We start from the raw sequence: 21,690 nt of genomic DNA, 5'->3' as shown, positions 1-21,690 counted from the left end.
GGAGATAACTGAAATTCAGAATGGAAGTTAGAAATATGGGGCTGCTTTCAGCAATCTGGTTGTTCAATTAAAGCCAATTATACTTGTATTCTCAAACATATGATTTTAATAACAATTTAATTACCTCTGGTAAATATATACCATCTACCAAATATATGTTCAGAAACTTGACTTTATTTCCTGAGATTTGCAGATACCAACTTTATAGACCCAGAAAATTACTACAAATACTTGTACTGCAGTAGTTAAGTCATTCTTTTCTGTTCTTTTAAATCCCATCACTGGTCACAGTACCAAGTACATAATATTTACCAAACATACAACTCAGATTTCTTCTCCTTGTTAGGCTGAATGAGACACTGAGGCTCAGTAATGTTATATGGCTTGCCCAAGGATGTTTATAGTACAATTTAATAGGGAAACTTGGCCTAGCACACAGACCTTACTTCTGACTTTTTTATAACAAAGACAAGAGGGAGCCTAATAACAACTATTTGAATCATGAATCACTCTTTCATATAGTTACTGTTTTTTTAACTACCAAGATTTACATATAATCCAATTAAATCTGATATCTGCAAAGATAACTTTATCACACACATTTAATAAAAATTTCAAAGGGAAAGATCTTAAATTTTACATCTAAGGATAGTCTAATTTTAACTGCCTGAACTCAGCCTTTGCATACCTTTTCTGAAGAACATGTCAATTCAGTATCTTCCCATACTGACATTTACTATCTTCAGAAGTATGAAAGCAATGTTTGTTTATACATCATCTACACAGCAAATTATGTTCAGTCAATAAAAGCCAGAGAACATGTGCCTAGGATGTGATCAGGAAGGAAGATAGAGGGGTAGGTCATTTTATCAGTTCCATACTACCTTCTGATTTTATATTGAAGGAAGTGGGGAGCCACAGAAATACTCCAACCAGAAAAAAGATGACAAAGATGACATCAATACTATACAGAGAACATTTTGGCGGTAACACATGAAAACCAGCTTAGAAAGGACTAGTCTGAAGGCAGAGACCCTAGGCTATGGAAATAATTCAAGAGAAAAATGATAGTCAGAACTGAAGTAATGATGGATCTGGCATTTGAGACCCTGGTTAATAAAATTTTAAAAATCAACAACAACAACAACAAAAACAAACAATGTGCTGGGAAGGTGGCTCAGTGGCAGAGTGCTTGCCTTGCGTGCATGAGGTCCTGGGTTAGATTCCTCAACACCACATAAATAGAAAAAGCTGGAAGTGGAGCTGTGGCTCAAGTGGTAGAGCGCTAGCCTTGAGCTGAAGAGCTGAAGGACAGCGCCCAGGCCCAGAGTTCAGGCCCACGACTGGGCCCCCCCCCCCCCCCCCCGCAAAAAAAACCCAAAAAACAAAACAAACAAACAAACAAAAACCCCACAAAAAATAACACTTAAGGCCATGTTGGCTAAAGTGAGCAAAACCTTCACAGTTTCTCTTTTCTTTTTTTGTTGGTCATGGGGCCTGAACTCTGGGCCTCTGGGCGGACCCTCAGCTTTTCAGCTGTAGACTAACACTCTACCACTTGAGCCTCAGTCCCACTTCTGGCTTTTTCTGCTTATGTGGTGCTGAGGAATCGAATCGAGGGCCTCATGCATACAAGGCAAGCACTCTACCACTGAGCCACCTTCCCAGCCCCAACACAGTTTGTTTTACTTAGAATAGAAAACAAACCAGCTACTACTTCCCTAACATAATCTTAAACTATTAAGAAGTAACCAACAGCCATAAAAGCTGTCCCCCAGGGTTGTCTGAGTAACCAAGTGTCTAAAGGTATTTTGATTCAAACAAAGTCTTTTTCCAATGATCACAGCTGGCATCTTAATATGTTACCACTGAAAGGGAAAGACAGGAAATGAATCAATAAACCTCAGGCACATGCTCAGCCTGGAAAGACACAGGCTACCAAGGAGCAGAAGTTTGAAAACAAAGGCCCTGAGTAATTTAATTACCGGACCGGAATCTCCTGACTGCCGGTTTAATTGTTTGAACAGTGCCCAAATTGTCTGTTGAGGTGACCACCCTATGATTTCTGCACCATTTATTACACGTGATCACATGAACAAACATGAAAAACAATTCTAAAGAATGTAGAAACTCTGAATAACTCTCATTAATCACACCTATGATTCCACGGAAAAATCCAAAATCGAAATCTTATCTTTGTAAATAGCCTAGACTCTCTTTAGCAAATTCACTTGCCATCCCATGTTCCATGCTACCTGATCAAGAAAATAATACTCTTCAGAAACAAGAACCAATTGCTAAATACTGGGAAAGAAAAGTTACCTAGCTTACATGTATATGCTCTATTTACAACAGTACTCCGAAAAGGTTATTCTTATAGAGGTTTGGAAGTTGGAAGAAAGGAAGTAACTATGAGATGGTTAACTATCAGTAAGTATCCAAAAACTATTCATTATTCAGAGGAAGCCCATTTTCTCCTTGGATTCAATTAGTATTTCCTCTTTCATGTTTATTTCCCAAAGAGTAAATATTTCTTTCAAAAACTGAACAAAGATGTACCTCAGACTGCTTAACCTGACAGTGTTCTACTATTGGCATCATGAGCAAACAAGGCCAAAATAGACAATTATACTATTCATTCAATAAGCATTTACAAAATGCTTTGTACTGTGCTATTTTTTTTCCCAGAAACCTACAATCTGTTAGAGAAAAAAGGATACCAGGCTTTAAATAATGAAAAACAGTATATGGATTAATTATTAGTTGGGCAGAATAATTTCATAGATTGCTTTATAAGAAAAAGATAAACATGGATAGAACTGAGAAAGACTATGGAAAAGCTGAAACTTCAGCTAGAACTTTATTTTTTAAGGAGGACTGGAATATGTAGAGTGCAAAGGCTTTCCAGGGCTCCAAATAAACAGGAGCACAGATTTCGAATTAGGAATTTACATGTTCTATTTTGAGAACCACTCAATCAAGACCAGCTTGGGTCTTGCATTTCCTGAGAGATAAATTTATTTTGTCATTAGATTTGGTAAATCATTAGGGCTTCAACCCTATCCTTTAACTTTTTCATTCAAAGTTGGTGCTCTACCACTTGAGCCACAGCTTTACTTCACAGCTTTTTGGTGATTAATTGTAGAAAAAAGTCTCATGGACTTTCCTGCCTGGGCTGGCACGAGCCATTGGCATCCTCTTCAACTGCCAGTTTTCAAAGTACCTTTCAAAGCCCTAAATGTTTCCTATTTCCATTGTATACCAGGGAATATAGAGGCAAAGCTCAATATCATATCAAGAAACTGTTATACTCACCACAGTGGACAAAAAAAATTAAATGCTTTCTCATTTTCTAGTCTTTAATGATAATATTAAATTAATGGTATCCATCAAGATTCAATTCAATGCTTAAGGAGATAAAGGGAGAACAGATGAAACTGAAATGAGCAAAGTAACTGAGACAGAATCTTGTTAAGTTCAAAGAACTTTGAAGTCTATAACTAGTTATCACATTACAGTGATTATAAGATCAGAAGTCAGACTATGGCTTTGAATCTTAGCAATATTATTTTGTATACTTGTTCTGTAACTAGGCCAATTATTTAAACTTTGTGTGCCTTAGTCTCTTCTATTATAAACTGGAAACATTAATAGTACCCATCAATTATTTAAGAAGCATACATTATTGTTAGTGCTTTTAAGGGCAAAATATAATATTTGGGAGGGGGCACTGGGGATTAACCAGGTCCTTGTGCATGCTGGGTAAAAACACTCCATTCTACTGAACTAATCCCAGCCTGAGTGTAATGAGTTTTGATGGCCTAGTTAAGGATCCTATTTCAAAAGCAATGAAAACTCCAAAACAGTTCAAAAAGGATTAGATGTTTAGCTTACTTAGAACCTCTAAAAGAAACCCCGGAGGGAAATTTTATTCTAGATTTAGTTTGTTTCAGGAGTGTATAGATAAAATTCTGTACCTGACTATGTCACATTTGGCAGCCTGAAAGCTTAAAGCAAAATGTGAAGCTTTTAGGTCTTTATCTTCTGCTTATTTGTGGTCCTTTGCTCCCTTGATAACTGTTTTCTGTTATTTGCAATCTCTGGTTCAGCTTGCTTATTATTTATATTTGAGAATTATTTTGGCATTGTTCTGTTAAAACACTTCAGCTCTTTGTAGAAGAGGTACAGTATACATGATCATTGCTAGATTTATCATCCTGAAAATATTTTTTCATCATCATCATCATTATCATCTTTTGGCTTAAAGGAAATGGTCACACTAACAAGTAATCCTAATCCCCTTTCCTAACAATTCTTCCTACAGCTAGTCCTATACGCCTCTTAAGACTTGCCTCTTACATACTTTAAGGAAGAATTTAGAATACTGTGCATAAAGCAGAAGAAAATCCAGCAGTAACACCACAAATATATAAGGGAAATGAAGGTAAATCTAAACTAATCAGCTAAAAGTGGTTTACTCTAAGGAATGGAGAGGAGGGAAGTCAGATTTTTCTGTAACAAATATTATAGAATTTGCCATCTTAAATTTAAAAAGCTAAAATTTTTTTTTTTTTGGGTCCATCATGGGGCTTGAACTCTGGGCCTGAGCACTGTCCCTCCCCTCTTCAGCTCAAGTCGAGTGCTCTACCACTTAAGCCACAGCGCCAATTCCAGTTTTTCAAGTGATTTATTGGAGATAAGAGTTTCACAGCTTGGGGCTGGGAAGGTGGCTCAGTGGTAGAGCGCTTGCCTTGCATTCATGAGCCCCTGGGTTTGATTCCTCAGCACCACATAAGCAGAAAAAAAAAAAGCCGGAAATGGCACTGTGGCTCAAGTGGTAGAGCGCTAGCCTTGAGCTGAAGAGCTGAGGGACAGCGCCCAGGCCCAGAGCTCAGGCCCCAAGACCGGACCCCCCCCCCCCCAAAAAAAAAAAAAAAAAAAAAGAGTTTCACAGCTTTTCCTCCCCGGGCTGGCTGTGAACCTCTATCTTCAGATCTCAGCCTCTTGAGTAGCTAGGATTAGAGGCGTGAGTCACTGTCATGTGGCTAAAAAGCTAAAACTTTTAAGATAGAAAGATATACAATAAGAAGAAAAATGAAAAAAGAACTAGAAAGTTTGATTTACTAACTGTACTGGATAGTAGAATCTGCACATAATTGTCCACATGTATGGATAGCCAACACAAAGAAGAGCCCCTACACTTACTGGAGCTAGCTCAGTTGCACATGAAAGAGATTGGGTTTTATCCAATAAGCAAGAGGTAGGGGAGTGGAGGTTACTAAATACTCGTGTAGTATAATATAACAATAGTAGCATGGGAGTATGAGAAGATTAAACAGGAATTATGCTTAAATGTAATTGACTAGGAAAGAAACAGAGTATATACATGAGATCTTCATTGAGTAGGGGGGTGATGAAAGCCTAGGTTAGGATAATGACTAGGGAAACAGAAGGATTCAATTTTGAGTCATTTTGCAAGAACACAGGGTATGATTTACTGGCCAACTAAATGTGAAACTAAAGGAATGGGGGAGGGGGAGATGAAATAAGAAGGAGGAATTTAACAGCCTTAGCACAGAGTAGGACTAAAAGAATACTTATAAAGTTAAATACTGATTCCAAAGTTATAAACCTGAAAGATAAATCTTCAGATATAGTTCAAATGCATATTTCAGTTCTATTTCAGTAGCTCTTTTTTGTTTGTTTCCAGCTGACTTGGAATATTTTTGGCTCAATTCACTTAAAACTTTATATATATTTTTCACTACTTGACTAATGCTACCTGGACTACATCTTCTTGTATGTGCAGCAGATACTGAAGCATCAGTTCTTTTACTTAAAACTGTTTCATGCCATTACCTTGTTTGCAGTATTATTTTCTCTGTAATTAGTAGTCATTAATGACAGAAAATTCAAACGTAACTAAAATGGTTATGTTAGCAATTTAGAAACAACTCTGGAGCCAATGTAAAAACACGATGGTTAGGAAATGATTGCTTAATATAGACAGGCAAAAATTAGGACACCTGAACAGAAGCATTAGTGGGAACAGAGAAAGGTCTTCTTTGAGACATCTAGAAGCTGAACGAGCAGTGTCTAAAACCATCTGAAGAGGGTAGAAGCAATCAACACTGACACTTTGCTCAGATGGCTTTGTTCATGATTAAGTCAAATAAGGAAAGAAGTAATTTTTCTGACAAAAGACAATGAGTTTTATTGAGCTAAAAACTATGACAAAGAGAAAGTAAATGAAAATAAATGGGACAAATGAGCTCCATTCCCTTTAGAATCTTCATTTTAAAATATGGAAGATTATCCAAAGATTTCATCATCCCTTCAAAGTATATTCTATTGCTCATTATCTTCAGCACTCATGAAATTAACTCTACCAGAATGGAAATAAGATAACTAGCACTCATTGTCCAACTCATCTATCTTCAACAGGTTTTTTATACTTTTTTTTAAGGTAATAGGAAAATTTATTATAGAAAAGTACGGCAGAGAAAGACAGCATGTGGCACAGACATGTCAAAGAAAACTGCACAGCAGATTCATCTTCTCAAAGCTTTATAACCACCTCCTTCCTTCTCTCCCTCCCTCCATCTCTCATTTTGCAGTACTGGGAACCTAGACCTCCTAGAAAGTGCTCTATTATTGACCTATACTCCTAGTTCTTTTCAGACTTTTACTTATACATGTGTCTACTGTATTTTACATTAATGCTTTATATGTTAAGCCAAATTATGCCTCAATTTATTCCAAACAATTTGCTCCAAACCAGTGGCAAAGTAACCGAGACCACCTCATTTTCATAGAAATGACACTGAACATGTAAAGCCGGTTCCAGTTTAATAAAACTATAGCTTAAAGCTTAAACATATCTTGAGTAAAGACATAAAAATCTTTCACTTGACTTTATTACCTCTGGCAAGTATCTCCCTACTTCTTCTCTCCCATTAAGCAGCAGAACTGCTTGAAGGAGTTGTGTATTTTGCTCTATTTTTGTTCTTTTAAAAACTGACTCTATTACATAATTCAAACATACTGATGAAACAAGCTGATGAAATCCTACAGCAAACTCCTCACATACTTATCATGTAAGTTCAAGAATTAGCAAAATATGGGGCTGGGAAGGTGGCTCAGGGGTAGAGTGCTTGCCTTGCACGCATGAGGCCCTGGGTTTGATTCCTCAGCACCACATAAGCAAAAAGAAAAAAGCCGGAAGTGGCGCTGTGGCTCAAGTGGTAGAGTGCTAGCCTTGAGCGGAAGAGCTGAGGGATAGCGCCCAGACTCAGAGTTCAGGCCCCATGACCGGACCCTCCCCCCCCCAAAAAAAAAAAAGAATTAGCAAAATATGTTTAACCTAGTTTCACCAATATACTTCCCTTTCCCATTCTGTTCTCTCTCTCTTTTTTTTTTTTTTTTTTTTGGGTCCGGTCGTGGACCTGAACTCTGGGTCTGGGCGCTGTCCCTCAGCTCTTCAGCTCAAGGCTAGCGCTCTACCACTTGAGCCACAGCGCCACTTCCGGCTTTTTTCTTTTTCTTTTTGCTCATGTGGTGCTGAGGAATCGAACCCAGGGCCTCACGCTTGCAAGGCAAGCGCTCTACCACTGAGCCACTTCCCCAGCCCCCCATTCTGTTCTCTTAAAAAAGATTACTGCATATTAATTGTACAAAAGGGGTTTCATTATATTTCCACACATGTACCTAATACACTTTGGTCATATTCATTCCTCTTATTTGTTCTTTTAACCCTTTGCATCTAGCTTTTGCTCCAGTCACTCAATCAAAACGGCTCTTACCAACTGCCAATTACAAGCATTGTTTGACACAGATGTTCACACCTTTTCCTGGGAAGGACTCCTTTTCCAAATTTGCTGGCTTCTCCTCTTTCCTAACCTTTTTATGTTTGAGTGTTTCAAGGTTTCAGGCCCTGATTTTTCTATACTTATCCATAGTACTTATTAGGTGGTCCCTATCTGAAGAGAAATCATACTGATTTTACTTCTAAAATATATTCTGAGTTTGACCACTCCTGACTCCCTGTAGAGAGTCATGAGCTTCAATTCTGGTCTGTATTATTATCTACTGCAACAGCCTCCTACCTAATCTCCTTGTTTCCACCCCTTCCCACTCCAGTCTATTCTCAACACAGCACTGTATGTCAAAGTGATGCTTTCAAAATGCTAACTCAGATGCAGTGACTTCTCAACTAAATCTCGCAAAAAAAGGTTCCCTAAGTTTATTCAAGGTGAGAGAAAAGTCCTTAGAATGGCGACTGAACCCCACACCCGCCCTGCTCTTGCCTCCCGTTTACCATTTCAACTGCATTTCCTATCAGTCTGTCTCTTTCTCCCTTACTTGCTTCCAACATACTGCCCTCCTGATTATCATCTGAATATCAATACCAGGCACACTATTGTCCCATGGCTTCTGCATTTACACATCTCTGGATATTCTCCCTTTCCTATATCTGGAAGACTGTATTTTCAAGTCTTTGTTCAAATGTCCAAAAGGCTTTCTTTGACCACTTTATTTAAAATCTCAAACAACTCCTCCACTTCCCCTGCCTCCATCTTTGCATGTAAGGAAGCAGCCAAATATGAGCACAACAGAGGAGAAACAGTCAATCTAAAGTGAAAGAATATGAAAATTATTGTTTTTATAATTATATTCCAGATATTCAAAAAGTTTAGTAAAACCGGACACTAGTGGCTCATGCCTGTAACCCTAGATACTCAGAAGGGGGAGGTCTGAGGTCTCAGTTCAAAGCTAGCTTGGGCAGGAAAGTCTATGAGACTCTTAATCTCCAAGAAACAATTGGAAGTAACTGGAAGTGGTGCTGAGGATTGAAGTTTGAAGGCAGCCTGGGCAGAAAAATCCATGAGACTCTTAGTTCCAATTAGCCAGCAAAAAGCTGAAGACTGGCTCAAGTGCCAGTCTTGATAAAAAGCTAAGGGACAGAGTCCAGGCCCTGAGTTTAAGCCCTAGTACCAGAACAACAGTAGCAAAATAGCAAAGTAAATACAGTGGAAGGTATTAAAAAAAATAAAGCCTCTAACTTGTTGAAAATACACTCAATTGGAATGATGTCAGATTACACTACAGAAGAAAAGACGAGTGAACTTGAAGACATAGAAAAAACATGGGCTGGGGCTGGGAAGGTGGCTCAGTGGAAGAGTGCTTGCCTTGCATGCATGAGGCCCTGGGTTAGATTTCTCAGCACCACATAAGCAGAAAAGGCCAGAAGTGGCACTGTGGCTCAAGTGGTATTGCGCTAGGCTTGAGCTGAAAAACTGAGGGACAGCGCCCAGGCCCATAGTTCAGGGCCCATGACAGGCAAAAGAAAGAAAGAAGGAAGGAAAGAAAGGAAGGAAGGAAGGAAAGAAGGAAGGAAGGAAGAACATGTACTTAAAATGAAACAGACAGAGAAAAAAATTGAACTGGAAAATAGCATCCAACAAGCAAATAGCCTGGACTAGATATAGAACAATTTCAAATGTACTGGTCTAAAATCTCTAATGGAAAAGAGAAAGAGATGGAAGCATTATGATCATTAAATGAAGAACTTTGAGAAAACTACACAAAAGCATATCATAATCAAATTGTTAAAACCACAAATAGAAAGGAGCTAGAAAGAGGGCTCGGTGGTAGAGTGCTTGCCTCACATGCATGAGGCCCTGGGTTCGATTCCTCAGCACCACATAAGCAGAAAAAGCCTAAGTGAGGCTGTAGCTTAAGTGGTAGAGTGCTAGCCTTGAGCTGAAGAGCTCAGGGACAGTGCCCAGGCCCAGAGTTCAAGACTCATGACAGACCAAACAAACAAACAAAAAAAGACACACAAAAGCTGAAAATGTTATCACTTGTAATACAAGAATACAAGAAATAAAATCCCTCAGAAAAAAGGAAAATAACCCTAATATGAAAATATGCATTCACATAAGATAAAAATGCAAATATGCAGAGGAAGATAGAGTAACAACACTAATAAATAGGATTTAAAAGGACAGCTGAGCCGGGCGCCAGTGGCTCACACCTATAATCCTAGCTTCTCAGAAGGCTGAGATTTGATGATCATGGTTCAAAGGCAACCTGGGCAGGAAAGTCCTTGAGACTCTTATTAACCACCAGAAAACTGGAAGTAGCACTATGGCTCAAGTGGTAGAGTGCTTGCCTTGAGCTGAAGAGCTCAGGGACAGCGTCCAGGCCCAGAGTTCACATAGACAGACACACACACACACACACAAACACACACACACAAGACAGCTGACTGTTAAAAAGACACAATACTTTATTGTGTCTTATAAATTAGGTACATGTAATATATGTCAATAAAGAATGTAAAAGCCTTGAAGGACACAACAGAAACATATTGTTTTAAGGTTCTTATACTAAATATGAAGTGGTCCATATTACTTGTAAGTTACTGTTAATGCATCCTATCATGGCAATTTAGCTGGAACCAATCGAATATCTATAAATAGCTGGACAAGCAAATACGGTATATTCATATAACAATACTATATGCAATGAAAAGATATTGATATACATAAGAAAATTGATGAATCTCAAGATAGTTATACAGAGAGAAGGAAGAAAGACAAAAAGAGTATAGACTAGGTGATTATATGTTTATATAAAATTCCAGAAGCTACAAAAAAAAGGACCAGTGACTGTCTCAAGATACAAAGAAATTTGGAAGATTTGAAATGTTTCATGCAAAATTGGATGCTTAACTGTAGGAAACTTGCATGCATGTCAAATCCTGCACATTAAAATATGTAATTTATTTTAGGTGAATTGTTCCTCAATCAAGTTGTTTGGAAAACAATTTTGACATAATAAATTATATAGGACTCTAGTCATTCACACACAGTGAAACCAAAGGAGGGTACTATGAGAAGAACCCAAAGGCACAAGCTCTGTGCCTCTTATCACATAAAACAATATTTATTGAAATGAAGTCCAGGAAAACAAACAAGAGGCTTTGGACTTAAATTTGGGTTAAGTGCCAAAAATATTTAGATACTTTCACTGAATTCATAGTGTAAAACTAATAGATATTTTAGATGAAAGCTAGAACTAATAGACTATATAAGGGTTAGAATGAATCATAGAGGACAATTAATCAAATCCTTTCTTACTAGAATTAAAGGAACCATGATTCAGAGGTTTGGTGACGAGGTCTGAGGTCTTACAATTACGATGACTACCTCTCTCAAGTGTAAAATCAACACTTTCAGGGATTGTGTTATTTAGATAACCAGGGCCATAGCAGTACTTAATACCTGTTGTGATGGCTTTTCTAAAAAGAAAGGTAAAAGAAAAGATAAAAAAGGAAAAAGAAAGTCTCTTGCAATATGACCGGAGTGTCTCCCTCTCTTTGACTATCTAGTTTTCAACCAAAGGGGAGAATTAGTTTCTTTAATAACATAATTGAAGAAAAATATATATTCTGTATTTTTAGCTTACCAAATATCTCTCCATTTTTGGCATATTCTGTCACAAGGTACAACATACTCTTGGTCTCCATTACCTATTAAAAAATAATATCGTATTAGTCTGTCAGGAAGCACAAAACTTTACCACATGTTATACAGAGTTACCTAAATTCAAACTATTCATAAAAGAATCTGCCTTACAATATCTTATGCTAATATTTTTTTTGTGAAAAATCTAGATCTTTGCTCTTCCTAAGTGAGGTCCATGGCCCAACAGGCCCAGGTACCTATTAGAAATGCAGAATCCCAAAAGCCAGGCTGCAATGGCTCACTGTAATCTTAGCTACTCAGGTAGCTGATATCTGAGGACATGATTCAAAGCCAGCAAGGGCAGGAAAGTCGGAGAGACTTTTATCTCCAATTAACCACAAGAATAAAAAAGTCCCAAGCCGGGCGCAGGTGGCTCATGCCTGTAATCCTAGCTACTCCGGAGGCTAAGATCTGAGGATCATGATTCAAAGCCAGTCTGGGCAGGAAAGTCCGTGAGACTCTTATCTCCAATAAACCACTAGAAAACTGGAAGTGGCACTGTGGCTCAAGTGGTAGAGCATTCACTTTGAACTGTAGAGCGAAAGGACAGCGCCCAAACCCAGAGTTCAAGCTCCATGACCGATCAAAAAAATAAAAAATAAATAAAAAGAATAAAAAAGTCCCACGACCAGCACACAGACACAAAATGCAGAATCCCAAACCTACTGATATAGTTTACTTTTTTTGGGGTACTGGTCCTGGGGGCTTCCTGGTCAAGGCTAGTATTCTGCCAATGCTCCACTTCTGGCTTTGTCTTGGTGTTTATAACTGGCTTTGAACTGTGATCTTCAAACTTCAGTATCTTTAGTAGCTAGCATGAAAGTCCAGCTTAGAGTTTACATTTTAACAAAACCGACAAATGATTTGTATACACATTAAAATTTATAAATACTGATATAGATAAAAAGTTTTCAAGACCAACTTTTCAACCCCTCCTCACTGAGTTTTTGAGTCTTCTGTTACCATGATACACAAATTAAGAAAGGAATTATAAGCCGGGCACTGGGGGCTCAAGCCTGTAATCCTAGCTACTCAGGAGGGTGAGATCTAAGGATTGTGGTTCAAAGCCAGCCTGGGCAGGAAAGTCCATGAGACACTTATCTCCAACAAACCACCAGAAAACCTGAAGTGGTGATATGGTTCAATTGGAAGAGTGCTAGCCTTGAGCTGAAGAGCTAAGGGACAGCGCCTAGGCCCAGAGTTCACGCCCCAAGACCAACAACAACAACAACAAGAAACGAATTATAGGGTTGGGAATAGGGCTCAAATGATAGAGTGCCTGTTTAGCAAACTCAAAGTCCTGAGTTCAAATTCCAGTACTGCAAAAAAAAAAATTAAAAAAAAAAGAAATAGAAAAGAATAATAAAACAAGAACTTAGTTTTTTTAAAAAAAGAACTTGTTGATCTAAGATTAGACTAGCTAATCTGGCAGGATGTTCAATTCTTCCTTCTATACTTTAATATTATTACAAAGTACTGTAATTTTAAAACATTGTTTACAAGCATCTTTCACCATTTCAATGCTATTTTTATTTAAATTAGGTTTTCTAGATTCAGAAAGAAGTGTGTCAATTGTCACCAATTTGATTTTTCAAAATATCCTGAATTAGAAAAATGTTAATTTTGTTATTCAAGATGAGTAATTTTTAGTCTTTGTCCCTGGAACATTCTTTTAAATTAAAAAGTAGTTTTCAGCTAGCTACTGAAAGGCTGAAAACAAATTTTGTCCTAAAATTACATATCAGGCCAAAAAACAAAGTGGTTTTATTTATACTTTGGGCCTAAACAAATACAGACTCAACCTCAACTCTTTATTGTCAATAATCAGAATTACCACAAAAGATTTAACCTCAATTTAACCATGTGGTCCGTCAGCTACGGCCCAACTATCCTTAGTTTCTTCATGTGGTCCATCAGCTATGGTCCAACTATCATTAGTTTCTTAGAACTATTTTCTTTAGGAATTAACAAAAAACTGTAAAGGGAGAAATAATGTAAGTTTGACCTAAGAGGCCCCTATAGTTTTATAATTTTAAGAAATATTTGGACTGACACATAGTAGACAAGTTGTAAGTCCGTGGTCTCCAATCTTTGTAAAATGTCATTTTCTATTATAAACAGTGTTTAGCTAAATATACAGGTCTGTATACATGCTTATGTATAAACACATTTGTGGATATGCATGTGTCAATGTATAAATACATACATTATAAAATATATATAAGAGAATATCATAAACTTAACTAGAAATTCTAATATTTTCTTCTTATACTCCCAAAGACCTGAGCAAATTTATTTGAGTACACAGTAGTATTGGCTGACAGGAAAAAAAGGCCTGATTTGTAAGCCAATTCCTTTGGTATTAACACTTAATTGATTTTGAGCTACTAATGTGATGTTAATCAGCTTGCAAAACTTTTCAGCAAATTCAACCATAAATCTCACAACGAGTATAGGTTGAGTCTAGCATGCTATGAGTACACCTATCATACCTTGGTGGCCAAAGTCATAGATCAGCATCAAGAGTTTAGAAACCATTTTTCAATTTAAAAAATTCTACATATGAATGGACACAAACTTCTGCTTTTAAGAAAATAAACAAAATTTTGATTTCAAAATATAGCAAGGGGCTGGGAAGGTGGCTCAGTGGTAGAGCGCTTGCCTTGCATGCCTGAGGCCCTGGGTTCGATTCCTCAGCACCACATTAAAAAATATATATATAGCAAGTTCAAAACAGTGAATTATAAATGCACGACTACAAACTTTTAAACAAGTAAATAGCAGTTTCAGAGACAACTTAAAATTAAGATACCACTTAGCTTCAGTATTCCTTTTTCTTTTTTTTTGCTGGTCGTGGGGCCTGAACTCTGGGCCTGAGCACTGTCCCTCAGCTCTTCAGCTCAAGGCTAGTTCTCTACCACTTGAGCCACAGCACCACTTCTGGTTTTTTCCACTTATGTGGTGCTGAGGAATTGAACTCAGGGCCTCATGCATGCAAGGCAAGCACTCTACCATTGAGCCACCTTCCCAGCCCCCTATTCCAATTTTTAAATGTAAAGATAATAAAGGAAAAAGAATGTATGTAGATGAATAAAAGCATATTTCTTTCACAGGTTAGAAAACGTAAGAGGGAAAATCATGATGTAAAATAGAGAACTGAGACTGGAAAGCTAAGCCATACCTGATAGAGTTTGATTATGTGAGGGTGGTCTAACATTTTCATTATTTGTACTTCTCGGTAGATTTTCTCAAGATTCACTGCATCCAGTTGAGATTTATCTATTATTTTAATCGCCACCTAAATTCCAGAACATAAATAAATGTAATTAGTATATAATAGTATATTATTTGTATTATATTAGTATGTAACATTTTACAGTTAATAAATGACATTTAATAAATGACACCTGGAACTTTACCTGAAGGTTCCTACGAACCTAGTGACAGCTAAGTTAACTTCAGTGCTTGTCTATTCATTTATTCATAAATATTTTTTTCTTTTTGCCAGTCCTGGGCTTGAATTCAGGGCTTGAGCACAGTCCCTGAGCTTCTTCTGCTCAAGACTAGCACTCTACCACTTGAGCCACAGCGCCCCTTTCAGCTTTTTCTGTTTATGTGGTAGTTAGGACTCAAACCCAGGGATTCAAGCATGTTAAGCAAGCAATCTACCATTAAGCTACATTCCCAGCCCTCAGTAAATATTTCTTAAAGACAGGCGCTGGTGGCTCACGCCTGTAATCCTAGCTACTCAGGAGGCTGAGATCTGAGGATCGAGGTTCAAAACCAGCCCGGGCAGGAGAGACCGTGAGACTCCTATCTCTAATAAACCACCAGAAAACCGGAAGTGGCACTGTAGCTCAAGTGGTAGAGCGCTCACCTTGAGCTGAAGAGCTGAGGGCCAGCGCCCAGGCCCAGAGTTCAAGCCCCATGACTGACCAAAAAAAAAAAAAAAAATTTCTTAAATCATATAGGGTATCTTAGGAGGTTCTGCTTGGCATTGTCATTGGTATGTTAACAATAACACTTCAAAGTGACTTTAATAAACTACGTTTTGGGGCTGGGAAGGTGGTTCAGTGGTAGAGTGCTTGCCCTGCATGCATGGGGCCCTGGGTTCGATTCCTCAGCATCACATAAATAGAAAAAGCCGGAAGTTGTGCTGTGGCTCAAGTGGTAGAGCACTAGTATGAGCTGAAGAGCTGAGGGGCAGTGCCCAGGCCCAGAGTTCAGGCCCCACGACCGACTAAAAAATAAAAAAATAAACTACGTTTTGCTTTCAGTAATTTTTTTTTTGGTCAGTTATGGGGCTTGAAGTCAGGGCCTGGGTGCTATGCTCAAAGATAGTACTGTATCACTTTGAGCCATAGTCCCACTTCCAGCTTTCTAGGGGTTAACTGGAGATGAATTTCACAAACTTTCCAACCTGGGCTGACTTCAAACCACGATCCTCAGATCTCAGCCTCCTGTGTAGCTAGGAGTACAGGCGTGAGCCACTGGCACCCAGCTTTCTTCCCCTTTTTATTTCTAACTTGTTATGCACTGCTTGTTTCGGACTTAACTGTAACCCAAAGAACAACTCAAGGTCTCCCAGGAGAAATTGGATTACTAACATAATATATAAAATTCAATGCACTGCTTCAGAAGAAAAGAGGTAACTCCATTTGAGATAGTAAAATGTATGAGCTCTATGAAAGCTATTTTCATAATGCTTGCTAGTGTTATTATTATAATCAAAATGTCTAGAAACTTCAAGGTGTCAAACTTGTTAGGGAAGTAAGTGTAATATATTCTTAATATTGTACTTGCTATTTGAGATACTATAGGACCACTTCAAAGTTAAAGTTAAAAATGTAAAGAACTCTTTTCCTCTAATTAAGGAGACAATATATGGGATTAACACTTCCTCTGGGTGACTGAGTAAAAACTACTAGGTAAAAGGGTAAAGGTATACTTGAATTGCCTCAACTTTCCTTGGGAAAGTTCATGTGGAATTTCCACGCATGCATACTTTGAAGAAAATGCCTTGCTATACAGTCTCTGAAGTAAGTCTAGAGACCCAGAACTTCATTACAAACAAAATGATTTTATGAAGAGGTAAGTCACATGACATAAGTAGAGTTGGGGAGAAAGAAAGTACAGTTTTCTAAAACTGAACATTGTATTGTCAGAAAATTTTGCACATAACTTACCATATTTAATACTAATAAATGTTTAGATAGCAAATGTAAAAGAAATACTTGAGGACAGCTCCTCTGTTAAATTGCTTTGGAACTTTGGCCTCCAAAATGAAAAAGTAAAAAAACAAGAATATTAAAATTGGCAGAGGAAACAGATGGGAGGGAAGAAAATGATGGGAGAGTGATTCTATTCTGATCAAGCACTACATACTTAGATGGATATGTTCAATTTTAAGCCCCTGCACAACCTTTTGGAGTTTAGAAAAAAATAAAAAATATTAAAGTGTAAAAATTATTATCCAATTAAACTTACACGAAAACTGTCTCATTTTTTTCAATGTGAGAAAAAAATTCTCATTTCAATTCTCTACAACTTTATAGTGGGTCACAGACCCAAGATAGATAGATAGATAGGCAGACAGACAGACAGACAGACAGAATTATATCGTCACAATCTGCCTGTTTATTAGGCTGTTAAATGAGCATATGTTTCTCTAAAGACAACATAAAGCATGTGTTAGCATGTTCCTTGTAATAGGGGTAGTCTAACTGCTTTAACAAGTAGACCCAAATATATAATGATTCAAGCACAATGCAGGTTTAGTTTTTTCTTATGTAGTAGAACTGGATAGGTGACGTTAGTCAGCCTAAGAGGCTTTCTATACTTAGGGTGTGTTTTCTACGGTTACTCAGAAGATTGTCTCCATTCTAGCCAACTCCCCTACCCCCAAATGGGGTTGGGGTGTGATACTGAGGGGCCAAGCCTGGAAACAATGCATATTATTCTACTCATCCCATTACTTAGAACTCAGAACCACACTTTCATGCAAAGGAGGCACAAAACAGGTATAGACACAGAAATGAAAAGAAAATGAGGGGGGCTGGGAAGGTGGCTCAGTAGTAGAGCGCTTGCCTTGCATGCATGAGGCCCTGGGTTCAATTCCTCAGCACCACATAAACAGAAAAAAAAAAGCCAGAAGTGGCGCTGTGGCTCAAGTGGTAGAGCGCTAGCCTTAAGCTGAAGAGCTGAGGGACAGCGCCCAGGCCTAGAGTTCAGGCCCATGACTGGACCAAAAAAAAACCAAAAAACAAATGAGGGATCATTGATAATCAGCTGAGAATTTCTGTAACATTCAAATGATTCTCTTTATCAAGAATGTCCCAGAAATATAGTAACAATGGTGGCTTTCTCAACTGTACAGCATTTAATTTTATAAGATACTTTGATACCACAATACTGTGAAATATGTGAAATTTATGTAATCACCTAATCTCAATTTTAAAAAATAGTGCGAGAAGGGACAGGTTAGGATTGATGGGTGACAATGTTGTCAGACACCTTGTACTCATACACTGATTTGTAGAATGGGAACTTCTTTGTACAACTACTTAAAGATATAATAATAAAAATGTTAAAAAAAAAAGATGTTTTGACACATCTAATCTCATTTAGTTATCAATGCTCTTCTGAAGGACATAGAAGTAGTAGTATCCTGTGAATTAATAAAACTGAAGTTAAAAAGGTATCATATATTAGCAGGTATAAAGTCCTAGATTCAAATCTCAACACCTCTGGGCTGGGAATGTGGCTTAATGATAGAGTGCTTGCCTACCATGCATGAAGCCCTGGGTTCGATTCCTCAGTACCACATACACAGAAAAAGCCAGAAGTGGTGCTGTGGTTCAAGTGGTAGAGTGATAGCCTTGAGCAAAAGCAGCTCAGGGACAGTGCCTGGGCTCTGAGTTCAATCCCTAGGACTGGCAAAAAATAAAAATAAATAAAAAATAAATCTCAGCACCCCAAATCTCTTAAGACATCGATGAGAAACAGCAAGTCATATAACCTACACAAGTTCTAAAGCTCTAGTGAGTTGGAGGTGTGGGCATGATGGTCTTCTGCTTCAAATTCAATCTTTTCACTCTTTTAAATAGACTACTAGTCACATGTTTTTGAACTACGGTATACCTGGGTTATGTCTGAGATACAAAATTAAAGAGGGGTGATTCCTACTCTCAAGGCATTTTATAGGTCTGTGACTAACACATTTAATCAACAAAAAAAAGCCTTTATTTTGGAATTTCCCAAATAGAGTGTTGAAAGTCCCCAGCTTACAAAAGGGTATGTTCCAACAGTTCATTTTAAGGATACAAATAAATTCAGATTTCTGGGCACTTATTCTCTGTATTCTTTCCCCTATTTACTTATTAGCATGGGGCTGTATCCCTTATACTATTTACTTATTAACATAATATTGTATGCCTCCCACTAGGGGCAAAAAATGTGGCCACAGGGAGTCAGAAAGACCAAGCAAGCAGGGATCAGTGACTCATACCTGTTATCCTAGCTACTCAGGAGGCTGAGCTCTAAAGGATCTCAGTTCAAAGCCAACCAGGCAGAAAAATCTGTGACTCCATCTTCACAATAACAAGCAGAAAAACAGGCTAGAGGTGTATGGTTTAAATGGGAGTACCAACTGAGCAAGTAACCTGACCAAGTATGAAGCTGAGTTCAAACACTGGTATAGAAAGCTAATCAAGAGATTTTGTTGTTCATATTAAATTATTCAGCTCTTCAATTCTTAACTGTACATGCATTATCTTAGAATAAACAATGGCAATAAAAATAATATTCCCTCTGCTAGGAAACAGAGAAAGACTCTCATTTGGGGAAGCATACAAGATAAACTAGAAAGCTTATTACTAGTATACAAAATCTCTTATAAAGTAACAACACGGTTGTTGTTTTTAATACACATTTTCTCAAGTACTTCTTTTTTTGGTAGCTAATTAGAAGTAAGAATCTCATAAACTTTCCTAACCAGGCTGGCTTTGAATCTCAATTGTCAGATCTCAGCCTCCTGAGTAGCAAGGATTACAGATATGAGACACCAGTGTCTGGATCTAAGTGAACTTTAAAAATAATAGGAATCGGGCTGGGAAGGTGGCTCAGTGGTAGAGCGCTTGCCTTGTATGCCTGAGGCCCTGGGTTTGATTCCTCAGCACCACATAAGCAAAAAGAGAAAAAAGCCAGAAGTGGCGCTGTGGCTCAAGTGGTAGAGTGCTAGCCTTGAGCTGAGGGACAGCGCCCAGGCCCAGAGTTCAGGCCCCATGACTGGACCCCCCCCCAAAAAAAATTAGGAATCAAATCCAGCGCCGCAAAAACAGAAAAAGCCAGCAGTGGCGCTGTGGCTCAAGGGTAGAGCACTAGCCTTGAGCTGAAGAGCTAAGGGACAGTACCCAGGCCCAGAGTTCAGGCCCCAAGACTGGCAAAAAAAAAAAAAAAAAAGACAGCAAATAATAATAATGATGTTGTTGATGATGATGATGATAATGATAATAATAGGGGCTGGGAATGTAGCTTAGTTGTAGTTGTAGAGTGCTTTGCCTAGCATACATTAAGCCCTGAGCTCAATTCCTCATAAACACATAAACAGAAAAAGCCAGAAGTGCTGTGGTTCAAGTGGTAGAGTACTAGCTTTGAGCAAAGAGAGGCTTAGGGACAGAGCCCAGCACTGGCAAACTGGCAAACAAACAAACAAATAAAAGAACATAAGCAATAAATAAATCCTCTTTGACTTTTTGCAGCCTGGAAGAGCAGTAATTTCTTCACCTTGCAATATTGGCAAAGATTTAAAAGATAATATTCCTGGAAACTGTGTGCTCTTCCTAGTGAAAATCTGTGAGTCCTCTTTTTTTGGGTGTTAAATAGGAATGTGTGTGTGTGTGTGTGTGTGTGTGTGTGTTTGTGTATGTACATATAATACATACACGCCCAAGAATTCCATTGTTATAGAATTGTCTAGAGGAAACAATTAAGTTCAAATGTACAAAACTACCCATAAAGGAATGCTGTCTGAGACATTATGTTATAGAGCATGAGGTAGAAATAAATAAATATTCACTAGCAGGAAATTAACTAAATTAAATGCAATACTCATATGCAAGAACACTATTAGATTTTGCTTCATATAGTGTTTTTTATACTTGGAAATGTTAACAATATTCTAAATAAAAAGATTATATATGTGAATGACTGCATACATATAAAATATATGTGAAACACTAAGAGGATATGAGCCAAATAGCCTGTGTTTTGAAAACAGAAGCAAGGAAGTTGCTTCTTCTTTAGGCTTTCCAACAATGGCTGTGAATATGTACAACTTCTGTAATCTGAAGAAAACCATGTAAATATTAGGTTGACTTTGAAAAGGAACTTTAAATGTTTAGCACTGTTTCTCAGTTCAGTACACCAAAAACATAGGTCTTAATCTGTAGTAGTAAATATTTCAAAAATTTTGCCTGAATATTAACTGAAATTCCTGTTTAAGTGTCTTTGAAACTCCTGACACTCTCCAATTGGTTATATAGATTATTTCTCTTTGAAGGCTGGGAAAGCATTTTCCACAAATGTTCTGTATGAAGAAACTTTTCCACAAACAACTTGCTTTGTAAAGATAGAAGTAAAAGGAGGAGAGGTTGTAGATATATTTTTAAAAAGGAAAGAAAGATATAAGGAATTCTGGAATCCAAAGGAGGCTAAGGAAATGAATCTGCAATCAGCAGTGGGACATAAATCAAATGTCATCATTTGAATTCAAGAGAGGCCAGTTTCAGTTATTTCCAAATAAATGTTTTCTTAATGGTCTGATCCTGAGAGAATCTCTCTAAGGACATAAGATCAGAACACATTAAACTCTGTTAAAAGTTAAAAATTTCTACAGAATATGAGGATTTACACAATCCTTATTTTGCACATTTCTCCTTTCCTCCCCAAAAGAGTACATGGTTTTGAGCAATATTTAGCAGAATAGTTTGCCAACTACTATTTGTCTGGGATACCAAGAAACTAGAGGACAATTTTAACAAAGCACATATACATTATGTGACAAATATAATTTCTATTTCAGTACACAGTTAAAGATCATAAATGGGCTTAGATACAACTTAGAGGTTAAGTTATTTGCTAACAAGTCCTTCTACTGTGC

The 21,690-nt window shown here is 37.6% G+C and overlaps 1 protein-coding gene across 2 annotated transcripts in view; it reads right to left on the bottom strand.

Annotated features, from left to right (window-relative positions):
* The window catches only part of Sik2 (salt inducible kinase 2), an 89,665-nt gene that overhangs the window by 62,764 nt on the left and 5,211 nt on the right, over positions 1 to 21,690 (bottom strand). For both annotated transcript variants that reach the window (XM_042682787.1, XM_042682786.1), the window contains exons 2-3: positions 14,713 to 14,829; positions 11,473 to 11,536 (exon numbers count right to left, since the gene is read on the bottom strand). In XM_042682787.1, the coding sequence (XP_042538721.1) occupies positions 11,473 to 11,536; positions 14,713 to 14,829 (181 nt within the window). The remainder of the gene's footprint in view (positions 1 to 11,472; positions 11,537 to 14,712; positions 14,830 to 21,690) is intronic.

Source organism: Dipodomys spectabilis, unplaced genomic scaffold (genome assembly GCF_019054845.1).
Source record: "Dipodomys spectabilis isolate Male_0828 unplaced genomic scaffold, ASM1905484v1 ptg000076l, whole genome shotgun sequence".
Taxonomy (NCBI): domain Eukaryota; kingdom Metazoa; phylum Chordata; class Mammalia; order Rodentia; family Heteromyidae; genus Dipodomys; species Dipodomys spectabilis.
Note: the sequence above shows the minus strand (reverse complement) of the source record. Positions and strands in the feature narration are given on the sequence as shown.